The sequence below is a fragment of the Heptranchias perlo genome, chromosome 2 (assembly GCF_035084215.1).
Source record: "Heptranchias perlo isolate sHepPer1 chromosome 2, sHepPer1.hap1, whole genome shotgun sequence".
NCBI lineage: Eukaryota > Metazoa > Chordata > Chondrichthyes > Hexanchiformes > Hexanchidae > Heptranchias > Heptranchias perlo.
This window is the reverse complement of record NC_090326.1, coordinates 156,609,852-156,625,987: the sequence shown is the minus strand read 5'-3', so window position 1 is coordinate 156,625,987 and position 16,136 is coordinate 156,609,852. Positions and strand designations below refer to the sequence as shown.

General features: G+C 46.2%; 1 protein-coding gene across 2 annotated transcripts in view; it reads left to right on the top strand.

Annotated features, from left to right (window-relative positions):
* scn5lab (sodium channel, voltage gated, type V-like, alpha b) overlaps positions 1–16,136 on the top strand; it is a 321,528-nt gene that overhangs the window by 123,186 nt on the left and 182,206 nt on the right. For both annotated transcript variants that reach the window (XM_067967964.1, XM_067967957.1), the window contains one exon: positions 3,291–3,464. In XM_067967964.1, coding sequence (XP_067824065.1) covers positions 3,291–3,464 — 174 coding nt within the window. The remainder of the gene's footprint in view (positions 1–3,290; positions 3,465–16,136) is intronic.

Here is a 16,136-nt window from a genome sequence, read left to right as displayed (position 1 = left end):
TGCCATGGGATATTTTACATCCACCTGAGAGGGCAGACGGGGCCTTGGTTTAACGTCTCATCCAAAAGATGGCGCCTCCGACAGTGCAGCACTCCATCAGTACTGCACTGGAGTGTCAGCCTAGATTATGTGCTCGAGTCTCTGGAGTGGGACCTCAGAGGCATGGGCGCTACCACTGAGGCACTGGTGACCTTATGATGCTTGGATTTAAACCCAAAATGTAACATCACTTGGCATTAAACCCCTACAGGTGTTTCTTACCATTAACTATACTCTGGAAGGCAGGATTTCTTAAAGAAGCATTGTCACTTGTATAAAAGTGTTAGCAGAGTCTACCCTCTGTCCTCACTCTTTACAAACGTGTTACCAAAAAATAGCATAATTTGTCCCATGGAAACCTCATCTTGCGCGAGATGCCATTGTGCTTGTGGTTCTTCTCTGTCCTGAAAAATAGCTCCACCACTGGTGGGAGGATGCAATTACAGCACAAGAAGTTTGTATCGGTTGTTTCCATTATAAATGCGGAGCTCGCAATTCATAATGGAAATACAAAAATATGGACAGAATGTATGGCTGAATTATGTCTGCACACCCCAGTCCAATTATCCCCTGGCCTCTAACCCCACTTTACCTGAAGACAACACCTGGTCTGGACTCACCGTATGCAACATCACTGGAGAATGACGAGTATTATATGTATGTTTGTGTCTGTATGTCTATGTCTGTGTCTGTTTCTATGTGTCTGTATGTCTATGTGTGTGTGTCTATGTCTGTGTCTGTTTCTATATGTCTGTGTATGTGTCTGTGATTATGTGTGTGTCTATGTCTGTGTGAGTGTGGGTATGCATGTGTGTCTGTCTGTACGTGTTTGTGTGTGTGTGTGTCTGTCTGTGTGATTATGGGCTCGGTTTTCGCACCCCCGATCGGGCACGTTCGTGGCGGGGGGGCTGCGAAAATCCGGGATTCCCAGAGCGGGTCTGGAGCCCGGCTCCAACCCGCCCACTTCCGGGTTCCCCAGTGACGCACTGACATGCGCGCGCAGCCCCCGCATGTGGGACTCCCGCCAGCAATTAAAGCCGGCGGGGTGCCACTTAAAGTACTTGAACAGGTACTTCAGGTCGTTTACAGACCTGATTGACCTGATATTTTAGGAGGGATCGGATTTTGAAATTAACTGAGACTGTTTCCCGTACTGGGGGAAACACTCCCAGTTCAAATGGACGTGTTGCAGCCATCAGCCTGTGGCAGCTGCAAAGGTCCATTTGACAGGTGTGGGGGGAGACCCTCACTCACTGCAGGAGGCCACTCTGTCACTTTGGACAAAGTTTGGTCTCCATAACCCTCCTCCTAACAATAAAATTCACCAAGTTGCACACTTACCCCGGTGTCCAGACACATGTACCTACCTTGCGGACCCCCTCAGATGTATATCTTCTGGATGGGGGCCGCCGTAGCTGCAGTCATGACCTCCTTGGAGTCGTCTGCACAAAAGAGCCCTGCAAATACACCTACACCCACTCTGCAGTGACACAATGGGTGGCATCAGTTGTGGGTCTCCATAGTGATCCTCAGGAAAGGGCATTATTGCACAAACCAGACAAGATTCGCAAAGACGTGGCAGTAGTGGTGACAATATAATATGTTATGTGAGTTGATCAGAAATTAAATATAAGTAAACACCATGACAAGCCCTCAAACACCCTTCATGCTCACGACACGTTTACCTTACGCTTCCTACTGCACATTTGTGATGCATGCCCTGTGGCTGCAGCACAGGTAGTGGCAGGTTGAGTGAGGCTGACTGTGAAAGAGATGCATGAGAGGGTGAGTATGAGATAGAGCCATGAGATTGTATGAGGATTGGGTTGAGTGGTAGTGGCGGGATGAGTACTGGGGAGGTGAGTAAGTGCAGGTAAGATGAGGATGAGCTTTGAGTGGGTGTGAGGGGTGATGTGACAGAGTCGTGTTGGCAGTGCAGAAGGAGATGTGGGGTGGGGGCGGTGATGTGGCAGATGGAGGGGAGGGGAATGAGTAAGTGTACTCACTTTGGCTGACCTACTTAGGTCATTGAAGCGCCTCCTGCACTGTGTGCAGGTGTGCGATATGTTGGTGGTGCAGGTGACCTCCTCTGCCACCTCGAGCCAGGCCTTCGTGGTGGCAGAGGCAGGCCGCTTCCTCCCGTCCACCAGGGAGAAGATCTCTGTCCTCCCCCTCCTCCTCACCCCATCCAATAATACCTGGAGTGAGGCATCATTAAACCTGAGAACAGCCTTCCCCCTGGGTTGCTCCATGCAGTAATTTTGCCTATTTTTTGCAGCGTCAGTCAGTGGAGGACTGCCCCTTTAAATAGGGCTCCTCCAGCTGACGCCTGACGCGCAGCTTTCCAGCGCAAAACCCGGAAGCACAGGTAAATGGCTGCAATCAAGCTGCAATTGCGTGCGGAGCACCCCAATTTCACTGGGCGCGTTACCCACGCACCCAGTCGATCCCCCGCTGCCAACCTGCGGCCCTGCTAATATCGAGCCCTATGTGTGTGTGTATGTATGTGTGATTATGTGTGTGTCTCTCTGTCTGTCTGTACGTGTCTGTGTGATTTTGTGTGTGTCTGTCTATGATTGTGTGTCTGTGTGATTGTGTGTGTGTGTCTGTGATTGTCTGTCTGTGTGTGTCTGTGTGTGTGTCTGTCTGTGTGATTGTGTCTGTGTGTGTGTCTGTCTGTGTGATTGTGTCTGTGTGTGTGTCTGTCTGTGTGATTGTGTCTGTGTGTGTGTGTATGTGTGATTACGTGTCTGTATGATTATGTGCATGTGTGTCTGCGTGTGCGTGTGATTTTTTATTTTTGTTGGCTAATTAAAGGTGAGTTCCTTTCCCATTCACATCAGTAAAGCAGGCAGGATTAGTGAGATGGTAAAAGGGTTAATTCTTCTTGTGTTGCAAAGGTAAAACTGTCGAAAGGCAGGGGAACCACAGCTTGAGTAGTAAATATTTACCCTGACTGTTCTGCTTCGATTTTTTTTCTCTTTCTTGTGTGGGGCGATAATTGTTGTCAACAGAAATGAAAATCGGCGACTGTGTCAGGCCCCTTTGATTTGAAAAACAAGCGGGTAGAAGTTTCTTGAGCTGCGAATGCTCAGCAGCAGACAGCGTCCTGCCGAGCTCTGTGTGATACGCCTCCTGTTTTGCGTCTAAGAATAGCGCTCAGTCGGGCTGGGAGCGGCCCCCCTGGGGGGGTGGGGGGTGGGGGTAGGATTACCTGTGGCTGCTCTAACATAATTTCCTGTTTTCCACAGGTCTTCACCGGGATTTTCACAGCTGAGATGGTCTTCAAAATCATCGCCCTGGACCCGTATTACTACTTCCAGCAGCACTGGAACATCTTTGACAGCATCATTGTCTGCCTGAGCCTGATAGAGCTGTCCCTAGCCAAAGTGGATGGTCTGTCTGTGTTGCGTTCCTTCAGACTGGTACTGGCCTTTTCTTTTCTTTTAGCTGTTCACATGAGTGATTCCATTGCCCCTCCACTCCTGCCCCGCCCCTCGTCCCCCCTCATTACCACCCAAACTAGTGCAGGTGCAGTACCGCAACCCGAGTCAGAAAAGTTACTAACTTGACATGCCCGCACTCGGAGTACTGTGCACAGTTCTGGCCTCCGTATTACAAAAAAGGAGATAGAGGCACTGGAGAAGGTGCGAAAAGGATTCACAAGGATTATACCAGAACTGAGAGCTTATAACTATTAAGAACGACTGAGCAGGCTGGGGCTCTTTTCTCCAGAAAACAGAAGACTGAGGGTGACCTGATGGAGGCCTTTAAAATTATGAAGGGGTTTGATAGGGGGGAAAATGTGGGGGAATCCAAAACTAGAGGTCATAAATATAAGATAGTCATCAATAAATCCAATAAAGAATTTGGTAGAAACTTCTTTACCCAGAGAGTGGTTAGAATGTGGAACTTATCGTAGTATCATCATCATACCATAGTAGGTACAGCACAGGAGGAGGCCGTTCGGCCCATCGTGCCTATGCCAGCTCTTTCAGGAATTAGTCCCATTCACCTGCTCTTTCACCATAGCCCTGTAAATTTTTTTCCCTTCAAATATTTATCCAATTCCCTTTTGAAAGTTACTATTGAATCTGCTTCCACCACCCTTTCAGGCGGTGCATTCCAGGTCATTACAACTCACTATGTAAAAAAAATGTTTCCTCATGTCGCCTCTGGCTCTTTTGCCGATCATCTTAAATCTGTGTCCACTGGTTACCGACCCTTCTGCCACTGGAAATGGTTTCTCCTTATTTACTCTGTCAAAACCTAACATATCATTTGCCATCCTAATTGCTTGCTGTACCTGCATGTTAACTTTCTGTGATTCGTGTACAAGGACACCCAAATCTCTCTGAATACCAACATTTCTTAGTCTCTCACCTTTTATAAAATATTCTGCCTTTCCATTCTTCCTACCAAAGTGGATAATTTCACATTTCCCCACATTATACTCCATCTGCCACCTTCTCACCCACTCACTTACCCTGCCTCTTTGTGTCCTCCTCACAGCTTACTTTCCCACCTAGCTTTGTATCGCAGCAAACTTGGGATACATTGCACTCGGTCTCCTCATCCAAGTCATTGATATATATTGTAAATAGCTGAGGCCCAATCACTGATCCTCGTGGCACCCCACTAGTTACAACCTGCCAACCTGAAAATGACCCGTTTATTCCTAATCTGTTTCCTGTCTGTTAACCAATCCTCAATCCATGCTAATATATTACCCCCCAATCCCATGAGTCCTAATCTTACATAAGAACATAAGAAATAGGAGCAGGAGTAGGCCATACGACCCCTCGAGTCTGCTCCGCCATTCAATCAGATGGCTGATTTTCGACCTCAACTCTACTTTCCCGCCCGATCCCCAAATCCCTTGATTCCCCTGGAGTCCAAAAATCAGCCTCGAATATACTCAATGTCTGAGCATCCACAGTCCTCTGGGGTAGAGAATTCCAAAGATTCACAACTCTCTATGTGAAGAAATTCCTCCTCATCTCTGTCTTGAATGGCCGGCCCCTTATCCTGCGACTATGCCCCCAAGTTCTAGACTCTCTAGCCAGGGGAAATCTTGTGTAACAACCTCTTGTGTGGCATCTTATTGAGTGTCTTTTGAAAATCCAAATATACTACATCAAGTGGGTTCCCCCTTATCTACCTTGCTAGTTACACCCTCAAAAATTCTATTAGATTTGTCAAACATGATTTCCCTTTCATAAAATCGTGTTGACTCTGCCTAATCATATTCTGATTTTCTAAGTGCCCTGTTATAATAATAGATTCTAGCATTTTTCCTATCCTATGTGACTGCGATCATGTTAAATTATCCCTCCTCATCCTTGTCGACTGGCCTGTAGATTTTGACACAGTTGATCACACCATCCTCCTCCAATGCCTCTCCTCAGTTGACTAGCTGGATGGGACTGTGCTCGCCTGGTTCCATTCCTACCTATCCCGTTGTAGCCAGAAAATCTTCTGCAATGGCTTCTCTTCCTGCTCCTGCACTGTTACCTCTGGAGTCCCCCAAGGATCTATCCTTGGCCCCTTCCTATTTCTCATCTACATGCTGCCCCTCGGCGACATCATCCGAAAACACAAAGTCAGGTTCCACATGTACGCTGACAACACCCAGCTCTACCTCACCACCACCTCCCTCGACACCTCCACTGTCTCTGATTTGTCACACTGCTTGTCCAGTATCCAGTATTAGCTGAGCAGAAATTTCCTCCAATTAAATATTGGGAAGACTGAAGCCATTGGGGGTGATTTTAAACCCCAGGAACGTGTGGGTTGGGGGGCGGGTGGGAGTTGAAAATAGTTGTGTTTTGGGTCACGACCGCAACCCGGCTTTATTTCCGGGTTTAACCTCGGCGCGGAAAAGTACAGGCTTCCCACTGGGAATGCAAAGTCTGAAAATGTTGCGGTTGTGACTCAAAAAACAACTATTTTCAACTCCCACCCCACCCAACCCACCCGTTCTTGGGGTTTAAAATCACCCCCATTGTCTTCGCTCCCTGCCACGGTCCTTAAAACGTACCTCTGACCAAGCTTTTGGACACCTGTCCGAATATCTCCTCATGTGGCTCAGTGTGAAATTTTGTTTGATAATCGCTCCTATGAAGCGCTTTGGGACATTTTACTATGTTAAAGGCAAGTTGTTGTTGTTGTTGTTTTAATATTGTACCTAGTAATGGGTCATATGGAGGAGGTCAAGGGAAATGAAAATGTGGCAGGTTCTATAATGGGTGGGCCCTCCCAGTTTACCTCCCAAGCGGTGAAGGTGAAAAGTACCCCAGTCGTATTTAAATCAGCAGAAAAATCACGAATTTAATCCAATTTTTGCATTCTAACTGCTTAAATAAATGTAAGGAATCTTACAACACCAGGTTATAGTCCAACAATTTTATTTTAAAATCACAAGCTTTCGGAGATTATCTCCTTCGTCAGGTGACTAGTGAATGAGAGGTTCTCAAATCGCATTTCTTATATTAGGCTGGGACACCATCACACCAATCAAAGGTGTCGTTGGTGTTCAGACAGGTTAGCCACCGAAAACAGTAGGTCCCAGTATGCTGAATACACAATGTGTCAAATTACACAGACAGAGGGAAAGAGACCCGAAAGGCAGAGAGAGAGAATTTCCAGTTGTATCAAAAACAGATAACTTTTTTTTCCCTGCTGGTGGGGTTACGTGTAGTGTGACATGAACCCAAGATCCCGGTTGAGGCCGTCCTCATGGGTGCGGAACTTGGCTATCAATTTCTGCTCGACGATTTTGCGTTGTCGTGTGTCTCGAAGGCCGCCTTGGAGAACGCTTACCCGAAGATCGGTGGCTGAATGTCCTTGACTGCTAAAGTGTTCCCCGACTGGGAGGGAACTCTCCTGTCTGGCGATTGTTGCGCGGTGTCCGTTCATCTGTTGTCGCAGTGTCTGCATGGTCTCGCCAATGTACCATGCTCCGGGGCATCCTTTCCTGCAACGTATGAGGTAGACAACGTTGGCCGAGTCACAGGAGTATGACCATGTACCTGGTGGGTGGTGTCCTCTCGTGTGACAATCAACGATCCGGAACAGCAGACAGAGGGATCCGCGGTACAGCAACCGAAGAAGAAAGAGTCAAACTGGACTCCTCCGGAGGGTCGCTGCCCTAAGCTTGACATGTATGCTCAAGCTGTCAGGAGATGCGTCAATGCCAGATTCATCAGCCGCACTCACAAGACAGTCCAGAATGTCACCCGATCACAACGCAACGCCATCAACGCTCTCAAGACCAACCGCAACATCGTCATCAAACCAGCGGACAAAGGAGGAGCCATTGTCATACAGAACAGAACGGACTATTGCAAAGAAGCATACCGACAACTGGACAACCAGGAACACTACAGACGGTTACCCGCAGATCCGACCAAAGAACACACCCACCAGCTCAACAAACTGATCAAGACCTTCGATCCAGACCTTCAAAGCATCCTACGTGCTCTCATCCCACGTACTCCCCGCGTGGGAGACTTCTACTGCCTCCCAAAGATACACAAAGCCAACACACCCGGACGTCCTATCGTATCAGGCAACGGAACCATGTGTGAGAACCTCTCTGGATACGTCGAGGGCATCCTGAAACCCAACATACAGGGAACCCCCAGCTTCTGTCGCGACACTACAGACTTCCTACAAAAACTCAGCACCCACGGACCAGTTGAACCAGGAACACTTCTCACCACGATGGACGTTTCGGCACTCTACACCAGTATCCCCCACGATGACGGCATCGCTGCAACAGCCTCAGTACTCAAAACCAACAACAGCCAATCTCCAGACGCCATCCTACAACTCATCCGCTTCATCCTGGATCACAATGTCTTCACCTTCGATAACCAGTTCTTTACCCAAACACACGGAACAGCCATGAGGACCAAATTCGCACCCCAATACGCCAACATTTTCATGCACAAGTTCGAGCACGACTTCTTCACTGCACAGGACCTCCAACCAACACTATACACCAGATACATCGACGACATTTTCTTCCTATGGACCCACGGCGAAGAATCACTGAAGAGACTACACGATAACATCAAGTTCCATCCCACCATCAAACTCACCATGGACTACTCCTCAGAATCGGTTTCTTTCTTGGACACACAAATCTCCATCAAAGACGGGCACCTCAGCACCTCACTCTACCGCAAGCCCACGGACAACCTCATGATGCTCCACTTTTCCAGCTTCCACCCTAACCACATTAAAGAGGCCATCCCCTATGGACAGGCCCTGCGAATACACAGGGTCTGCTCAGATGAGGAGGAACGCGATGGACACCTACAGACGCTGAAAGACGCCCTCGTAAGAACGGGATATGACGCTCGACTTGTCGATCGACAGTTCCGACGGGCCACAGCGAAGAATCGCATAGACCTCCTCAGAAGACAAACACGGGACGCAACCAACAGAGTACCCTTCGTCGTCCAGTACTTCCCCGGAGCGGAGAAACTACGCCATGTTCGCCGCAGCCTTCAACATGTCATCGATGATGACGAACACCTCGCTAAGGCCATCCCCACGCCTCCACTACTCGCCTTCAAACAGCCACCCAACCTCAAACAGACCATCGTTCGCAGCAAATTACCCAGCTTTCAGGAGAACAGCGTCCACCACACCACACAACCCTGCCACGGCAACATCTGCAAGACATGCCAGATCATCGACACAGATACCACCATCACACGAGAGGACATCACCCACCAGGTACATGGTTCATACTCCTGTGACTCGGCCAACGTTGTCTACCTCATACGTTGCAGGAAAGGATGCCCCGGAGCATGGTACATTGGCGAGACCATGCAGACACTGCGACAATGAATGAACAGACACCGCGCAACAATCGCCAGACAGGAGGGTTCCCTCCCAGTCGGGGAACACTTTAGCAGTCAAGGACATTCAGCCACCGATCTTCGGGTAAGCGTTCTCCAAGGCGGCCTTCGAGACACACGACAACGCAAAATCGTCGAGCAGAAATTGATAGCCAAGTTCCGCACCCATGAGGACGGCCTCAACCGGGATCTTGGGTTCATGTCACGCTACACGTAACCCCACCAGCAGGGAAAAAAAAGTTATCTGTTTTTAATACAACTGGAAATTCTCTCTCTCTCTGCCTTTCGGGTCTCGTTCTCTCTGTCTGTGTAATTTGACACATTGTGTATTCAGCATACTGGGACCTACTGTTTTCCGTGGCTAACCTGTCTGAACACCAACGACACCTTTGATTGGTGTGATGGTGTCCCAGCCTAATATAAGATATGCGATTTGAGAACCTCTCATTCACTACTCACCTGACGAAGGAGATAATCTCCGAAAGCTTGTGATTTTAAAATAAAACTGTTGGACTATAACCTGGTGTTGTAAGATTCCTTACATTTTTCCACCCCAGTCCATCACCGGCATCTCCACATCTTAAATAAATAGGCACGATGTGGAGATGCCGGTGATGGACTGGGGTGGACAAATGTAAGGAATCTTACAACACCAGGTTATAGTCCAACAGTTTTATTTGAAATCACAAGCTTTCGGAGCTTTCCTCCTGTTAGACTATAACCTGGTGTTGTAAGACTCCTTACATTTAAATAAATAGGTCCAAGCAACATTAATATAACAAGTTAGAGGGTTAAATTATGAGGGCAGGTTGCATAAATTTGGCTTGTATTTGCTTGATTATAAAAGATTGAGGGGTGATTTGATTGAGGTGTTTAAAACATTAAAAGGATTTGATAGGGTAGAAGGAGAGAAACTATTTCCTCTAGTTGGGGAATCAAGAACGAGGGGACATAATCTCAAAATTAGAGCGTGGCCATTTAGGAGCAAAATCAGGAAGCAGTTTTTCACACAAATGATAGTAGAAATCTGGAACTCTTACTCCCAAAAGGCTGTGGATGTTGGGACCATTGGAGCCTTCAAGCATGAGATAGGTAGATTAGGTAAGGGTATCAATGGATACGGAGCAAAGGCGGATAAATTGGGTTGAGGTGCAGATCAGCCAGCCATGATCTAATCGAATGGGCGGAACAGGCTCGAGGGCTGAATGGCCTACTCCTGTTCCAATGTTGTCAGTCCCAGCTACTGATCCTGTTCCTGCTGCAACTCAACAGGGAGGCAGTTTTAACAGCTGCCTGGTCCACCTGAAGACAACCGCTCGTGCAAAAGTCACCAGCAGTGACTCTTTCACCAGGGCCCCATTCCTTGCCCAATGTTTGGGGACCCGATCAAATTCTCCAGCCTGCAATGGAGGTTACAGCTGCAGTGCACTTCAGAGGTCTGAGTGCACAAACCTAACGCATTTGTATAACATACGGATGTGTTTCTGTCCCCTTTTAACATGTCCTATTCTGTTGATGGAATACGCCATTGAGCAGCTGTAAATGGGTAACTAACATATCAATAGATGGGTTTACCTTTGAACGTGTTCATGGCCATTGAGGCTCTTTCAGAATTTTAATATAGGTTATTAATTATAATTAATTATAATATTTAATTATTTAAAAAATCATCTGCATAATTTCTCTACAGTTTGGGCCTAGAAAATCCCCTGCCAGCTAATAATAAATTTTAACATATTATCTCCAACATTTGTACCATTTAATTTTTAAAAAATTCATTCTCGGGATGTGGGCGTCACTGGCAAGACCAGCATTTATTGTCCAAACCTAGTTGCCCTTGAGAAGGTGGTGGCGAGCCTTCTTCTTGAACCACTGTAGCCCGTGAGGTGAAGGTTCTCCCACAGTGCCGTTAGATAGGGAATTCCAGGATTTTGACCCAGCGTCCCTGAAGGAACGGCGATATATTTCCAAGTCGGGGTGGAGTTGGAGGGGAACTTGGAGGCGATGGTGCTACCATGCGTCTGCTGCCCTTGTCCTTCTAGGTGGTAGAGGTCATGGGTTCAAATGGCATTTTTGCTCCCGGTACACAAAAATCAAAAGTCCAAACTGCTGAACTTCCAATAGTTTGGGATCCTAGCAATCAAAAATTTCACCAGTTGGAAACATAATAAGCATGAAACCTTCAAACAGCTGAAAAAATAAAAACTTTACTGAAAGATCAGGATTCAAAAATTTATTTTAAAAATTTAACTATCTATCTGCGTGTCTATTATTCCACTGATGATAATTATTCAAAGGCAACAGTTAATGGGGCTAAGAGTAGAAAAGATGGTATATGTACCAGAATACTGATTGGGAAAAGGTAACGGAGGCACAAATCATAATGTCCTAATATCTTTGTATTAAAGGACTGGAAAATGTTACACTCCTGTTCAAGAAAGGGGTAAGGAATAAACCAGGGAATTGCAGTTTGTCTTGCCTTAGTTGTGGTTAGACTTCTGAAGTCCGTAATACAGGATGAAATTAGTGAACACTTGGACAGGCAAGGGGTAATCAGGGACAGTCAGCGTGGATTTATAAAGTGCACATCATGCTTGACTGATTCAATTGCATTGTTTGAGGAATTCAGCGATTGTATAGATAAAGGGAATGCAGTGGATGCAGTGTACATGGATTTTCATAAGGCACTTGATAAAGTGCGATACAAGAGACTTGTTATAAAAGTTGAGGCATGTGGCATTGCTAGAACTGTAGCTGTATAGATAGAGGTGGCAAGAGAACAGAAAGCAAAAAAGTAGGAGTAAACAAATGTTTTTTTTTTACATTGGTCATGATTAGCGTGTTAAAATTGGATAGCCATGTGGTGAAGGAAAGAATACTAGAGCCCTTGTACTTAGTAGCTTCCAACCTTCATTCACAGAGATTCCCCTTACACACACACACACACACACACACCATCCCCTACCCAACCTCTCCCATAAGAAGGACACCCACCACCTGAATACAATTAACACTAATTGATATAAATCATACAATTAACACAGCGGTCTGTCCCAGGAATCTGTGCTTGGAACTTTTTTCTTTCCCATTTACAATCAATGATTTGGATATAGGCTCAAGAGGAATGATATTAAAGTTTGCTGATGATACTAAGAGGCAAGGCAAACAATCAGTGCCAGGGATTGCAGGAGGAGATGGACAGGTTAGCGGAGTGGGAGATGTTACGGTTTCAGATCCATTTTGTCCTTTTTTAAAAAATAATATATATTATTGACTTCTATGTTTCAGACTATACTCCCACAGCAGAGTCCTAACTCCCCATATCCTTAAGAGTTTTTCTCATGCCTTGATATCTTGGTAAAATTCATAACATGCCCAGGATATCGAAAAGAGAACCCTTTTTTTTAGATTACTTCAGCTACTGGCTACATAGAATTACAAAGAATTTACAGCACAGAAACAGGCCATTCGGCCCAACTGGTCTGTGCTGGTGTTTATGCTCCACGTGAGCCTTCTCTCACCCTATTTCATCTAACTCCATCTGCATATCCTTCTATTCCTTTCTCCCTCATGTGTTTATCTAGCTGCCCCTTAAATGCATCCGTGCTATTCTCCTCAACTACTCCTTGTGGTAGCGAGATCCACATTCTAACCACTCTCTGGGTAAAGACGTTTCTCCTGAATTCCCTATTGGATTTATTAGTGACAATCTTATATTTATGGCTCCTAGTTCTGGTCTCCCCCACAAGTGGAAACATCTTCTCTACGTCTACCCAATCAAACCCTTTCATAATTCTAAAGACCTCTATTAGATCAACAGTCAGCTTTCTCTTTTCTAGAGAAAAGAGCCCCAGCCTACTCAGCCTTTCCTGATACTTACAAACTCACAGTTCTAGTATCATCCTTGTAATTCTGTTTCTGTCTTGTGCCTCCGCAGAATCCTTTCTGTCCTTGGAAAGTGGCAGATTAACACACCACTCCACTTTAGGCTTTAACTTACAAACAAAATTATTAAACAGTAAAGAAACTAGTGAATAGTTGCAATAACACATGTTTCTACAGGTATTAAAGCTTAGCTAGCTCTTTTTTGTGCTGTAATATAAAATAATAAATAGTTCACAACTTCTGTGCTAAACTATAGGGTAATTAATTTTCTTACATAATATTTCTGTTTTCCATTTTCTCGCCAACAACAGAAGTTATCTGGTTTAGTGAAATCTCTTCAGAGTTTCCAGATAGACTGGGGTCGATTTTAACTGGGGGTCACGTTCGGGGACAGCGGGGGTGTGGAGCGGGAGCAGGGGCGTGGGGCCGGAGCAAAACCCCCATGACAGGCTCAGCGCAGAGGAGGCCCAAGGCCCGGGAGAACATTCCTGCTCTTCCTGGCCCACAGGGACTCCACAGAAAGACTTACCTTGGCCTCTTCTGGCCACTCCCCGACTCCCGCTGTCAGGAACCACCCGGGAGTTAATGACTTTTCAATGTAAAGTAGTCCCTCCCATGCCTGAGTTAAGGTAAGTAAAGGTGGTGGGGAGGGCGGCAACACGACAGGAACATGGTGCGATGGAATGACTTCAATGGAAATAAGAGACGTGAAATGGACTGCCGACTCGCTATCACCCGTTTTCGCACCGACGCACAGAGTCCGGATCTACCCCACTGGGTGAGAAATTGGACTTGTGTTTGAAACGGGCGGCAAGTCGGCGGAGCGCTCACTCCGTGCTGGGCATTTGGCGCCAGGCCGCGTCTCCACAGAGCCGGCGCCAGTTGGCCGTCGGGAAGCAGCTCGCAGGTTCCAACGGCAGCAATTTGGGCCGAGGCGACGGCAGCAGAGTAGATGGTAAAGAAAAGAGTTCCAAGCATTGATTTCTGGGAGGGGGAGGAGATGATCCCGGGACGGGAAGAGCCCAGGCTGGCAGTGCCCCACAGTTCTGGTGTGAAGCCAAGAGGATCACTCCTGCACCTACTGACTGTCCTTCCACCCCTCCCAATTTTTTTTCAGTTTTGGCACTGTTTTATCAGCGGCCTCAGGCCCCTTAGGAACAGGAGTAGGCAATTCAGCCCCTCGAGCCTGTTCCGTCATTCAGTTAGCTCATGGCTGATCTGTACCTCAACTCCATTTATCCCTACAGGAGATCTAACAGAGGTTTTCAAGATTGTGAAAAGTTAGACAGTGAAAGATCATAAAACTGGTTGACGAATTGGCAACAAGGAGTTTATGAACTTGTGATTATCACTGGAACAATAAAGGATATGAGAAAAAGGGTTTAGAAATGGGATTAGACTTTAGCTTCAAGAATTAGCACCGGCTCAGACGTATTGGGCTTCTTTCTGTGTTGTAAATTCTATGATTCTTGCTTTCTGTCAGAGAGAGAGAGCGAGAGAGAGAGAGCGAGAGAGAGAGAGAGAGAGAGGCAGAAACAGGTAAAATTTTCTGTGCCGATAGTAACCATCTGATTGTAGATTCAAGTTCGAGTTTCCGGATTGGTTCATGTCGGAACAGATTACTGCCTGCCTAAAAATAACACTCAAAGGGATTTTACGTGAGTGTGTTAACCAGTAAGGCCCCACCCCCCCGTCGAAATCAAAGCACTTAGAGTCAAGAATAGGTTTAACACAAGGATGTAATCACCTTAGTGGTACCTGTTCTGGTTGAGTGGTTAGCAGGTAATTACTCAGTGTTCCTGTGCTCACTTTGTCAGTAGCAAAAAGAAGGTTCAGGTTATTTACTGACATTTTAGAAAGAGGCACGTCGACAGGAAACCATTATTTGCAAAGACTAGAGCGCAGCAGTGATTCTGTGGAATTTTAATTACTCTGATATTGATTCTATGGAAGGGAACGAGCAAATAATGAATGGGGAAGGAAGAACTAATAAGGGAGTTATTAATATTGTTCATTTGATAAATTTCAATGTTAAATAAGGAAACCTAATGTGCTCCAGAACATTTACATTATTGTGAGTTTTAGTCCATCTACTTGCTATTGGCACTTCTGACTGACAGGCAATGAGAAATGGCATTTGGGTTGAAATTGTGCTGTGCAATATGATCCATGCTTTTGCTACCTCCAGACATGACGATTCCAATGCTCTCCTGGCCGGCCTCCCATTTTCCACCCTCCATAAACTCGAGGTCATCCAAAACTCTGCTGCCTGTATCTTAACCCGTACCAAGTCCCGTTCACTCATCACCCCTGATCTCGCTGACCTACATTGGCTCCCGGTCCAGCAACGCCTCGATTTTAAAATTCTCATCTTCATGTTCATGTTGCCGCGTGGCCTCTCCATAACCTCCTCCAGCCCTACAACCCTCCGAGATCTCTGCGCTCCTCCAACTCTGACCTCTTACACGTCTCCTACTTCCTACGCACCATCACTGGCGGCCGTGCTTTCAGCTTTGGAATTCCCTCCCTAAACCACTGCCTCACCACTTCTCTCTCCTCTTTTAAGGACCTACCTCTTTTAACCAAGCCTTTGGTCACCCATCCTAATTAATCCTTCTTTGGCTGGGCGTCAGATTTTGTTTGATAACGCTCCTGTGAAGCACCTTGGGACGTTTTCCTACGATGAGGGTGCTATATAAATGCAAGTTATTGTGGGGAGAAACATGCTTGTTCGTTGTTTTAACGAAGGTTAATTTATTTTAAACAGGTTAATGTCTTATTTAAATTGTTAACTCAGGAATGTCATAAGAATGTGTTAGTTCTGATATTTACACAGTGCGATTTCGACCTAATGTGTATAAAATTTTCCCTAAGGCAATGGTTTCCCCTTTCAACGATGATGCTAGAGCACAACTTTCCTATTTTCCGTTAATGTCAGATATCGGAATGGAATATCCTAATGCCCAAATAGACTTTAAGTGGAAGGGTAGCTGGTTTGTCCTGTTTGTCACTGGTCAGTCTCCACAGCACATCATCTCATTCACTAAAGCTCAAAAGGAAAGGTAACCAGTCAGGCAATTGCTCTGTACACACCTGCTTTATTACATCACCGTGACTGAAAGTGGATGTCTGCTAGTCGATGATTTATGATACCAGCCAGTGAAAGGGTTAACTTAAAACAACTGCAAACATGAGCAATAACATAGAATCAAACAGCACAGAAGCCGCCATTCATGTGCTGGCTCTTTTGAAAGAGCTATCCAATTAGTCCCACTCCCCCCTGCTCTTTCCCCACAGCCCTGCAAATTTTTCCTTTTCAAGTATTTATCCAATTCCCTT